General features: G+C 47.2%; 1 protein-coding gene across 1 annotated transcript in view; it reads right to left on the bottom strand.

Annotated features, from left to right (window-relative positions):
• Positions 1–1,319, bottom strand: part of LOC115365457 (fibrinogen C domain-containing protein 1-like) — a 12,021-nt gene extending 10,702 nt beyond the window's left edge. The window contains exons 1-2 of the mRNA XM_030060481.1: positions 1,206–1,319; positions 771–846 (exon numbers count right to left, since the gene is read on the bottom strand). Coding sequence (XP_029916341.1) covers positions 771–845 — 75 coding nt within the window. The 5' untranslated portion in view covers position 846; positions 1,206–1,319. The remainder of the gene's footprint in view (positions 1–770; positions 847–1,205) is intronic.
• Between the last annotated feature and the right edge of the window lie 1,181 nt (positions 1,320–2,500).

The following is a 2,500-nucleotide window of genomic DNA, read 5'->3' as shown; positions in this document are numbered from 1 at the left end:
TTTCATCTCTTTGTCTATTTTCATTTATTTCATTTTATTTTTTACTTATTGACACTTTATTTATTTTACATTTCTGTTTTTGTTTCATTATTTTATTATTAATATTTTATCCTTAAAAAAATGTAAATTTAGTTTACTCTTATCATCTTTTTATACTTTGTGTTCCGTGTGTGTGTGTGTGTGTGTGTGTTTGTGTGTGTGTGTGTGTGTGTGTGTGTGTAGGTGACAGATGCTACAGATTAGTGACGCCTTGATCTGACAAACACTCGGCTAACGCTCCAGATTACAGGAATTAACAGGCTTAATCTCTGCCTGCCTATCTCTCTCTCTGCCTGCCTGTCTCTCTCTCTGCCTGCCTGTCTCTCTCTCTGTGTGTCAGGTTCCTGTCTCCTTCTCCAGTGGATGAGGAACCATCAGAAGTTCTCAGTCTGAGTCTGTGTGTCTTCTTCTTCATGTGTTTCCTGTTTGGCGGCTCGACGCCCAGCAGTCTGCAGTCTGTAGTTTGTTTGTTTGTTTGTTTGTTGTTGCTTTGTGTTGTTATCCTCTGATTGGTCATGTTTACAGACGTGTTGTCATGGCAACACTCAGACAGATAGACGGTCCTGCAACCTCCACCTGAAAGTTCCTGGAGGTCAGGTGTGTGGTGTCTTCAGGTGAGTTTACGAGCACATGAGCGCCACCTGACAGGACCAGATGCTAACAGCTGCTGAGTGTGTGTGTGTGTGTGTGTGTGTGTGTGTGTGTGTGTGTGTGTGTGTGTGTGGACTCACCTTGTGTCGATGCTGTTTGCTGTCCAGCTCTGATGCGCTGTTGTTCATGATGGTCCAACGGTCGTTCATCATCATCCTCCCACACACACACACACACACACACAGACACAGACACACACACACACACACACACACACACACACAGGAATATCTAAATATATTTTTTGCTCACAAACTTATTTCAATCTGACTGTGATTTGGAAACTGAACACCTCAGTCAATCACAGTAACAGTCGGTAACAGTAACAGTCAGTAACAGTCAGTAACAGTCGGTAACAGTCGGTAACAGTCTGTAACAGTCGGTAGCAGTCAGTAAAAGTAACAGTCGGTAGCAGTCAGTAAAAGTAACAGTCGGTAGCAGTCAGTAAAAGTAACAGTCAGTAACAGTCAGTAACAGAAAGAGTTGTTAGAAAATGAGGAATAACTGGTTTGTACCTGATGAAGAAACCAAATCCTCTGAAATCAAAAAATCACAAATAATGATAAAAAATTCTGTTAAAATCCAAAGTGTCACTCAGAAGTCAGCTGGATCGCCATGGAAACACTGAATAGACCTGGGAGAGTGACCGACCATCTGCGAGAGAGAGAGAGAGAGAAAGAGAGAGAGAGAGAGAGAGAGAGAGAGAGAGAGAGAGAGAGAGAGAGAGAGACAGACAGAGTGAGAGAGAGAGAGAGACACAGAGAGAGAGCGAGAGAGAGAGAGAGAGAGAGAGAGAGAGACAGACGGTTCACTCTGGGATGAATAATCTGATTGGTGGATTTCATGACTTCCTGTAGATTTCCTTGCAGATTGAATGTTAATCTGAACAAACCACATGTCACCCAGACTGAAGCACCAGAGAATAAAACCACACCAACTCAAATGAAATGAAGTTAAAAGAGGAATAAAAGACAAAATAAAATCCTGAGCATGAAAACAGTTCTGTGTACACCCCACACCCCATACCCTGTACCACGTACCCCGTACCCCATACCCTGTACCATATACCCCCGTACCCACGCGCCATACCCTGTACCCCATACCCCATACCCCATACCCCATACCCTGTACCACATACCCCACACCCCATACCCCACACCCCTTACCCTGTACCCCATACCCCATACCCCACACCCCATAACCTGTACCACATACCCTGTACCATATACCCCCGTACCCACGCGCCATACCCTGTACCCCATACCCCATACCCCATACCCCGTACCCACGCGCCATACCCTGTACCCCATACCCCACACCCCTTACCCTGTACCCCATACCCCACACCCCATACCCCACACCCCATAACCTGTACCACATACCCTGTACCACATACCCCCATACCTATGCGCCATACCCTGTACCCCACACCCCATACCCCACACCCCATACCCTGTACCCCATACCCCGTACCCCACACCTCATACCCGTACCCCATACCCTGTACCCCGTACCCCATACCCTGTACCCCACACCCCATACTCTTTACCACATACCCTATACCCCACACCCCACACCCCATACTCTGTACCACATACCCACACCCCACACCCCATACTCTGTACCACATACCCCATACCACACACCCCATATCCTGTACCACATACCCCATACCCCACACCCCATACCCTGTACCCCGTACCCCATACCCTGTACCCCACACCCCATACTCTCTACCACATACCCTATACCCCACACCCCACACCCCATACTCTGTACCACATACCCCATATCACACACCCCATATCCT

This window comes from Myripristis murdjan, chromosome 9, assembly GCF_902150065.1.
Source record: "Myripristis murdjan chromosome 9, fMyrMur1.1, whole genome shotgun sequence".
Classification (NCBI taxonomy): domain Eukaryota; kingdom Metazoa; phylum Chordata; class Actinopteri; order Holocentriformes; family Holocentridae; genus Myripristis; species Myripristis murdjan.
Note: the sequence above shows the minus strand (reverse complement) of the source record. Positions and strands in the feature narration are given on the sequence as shown.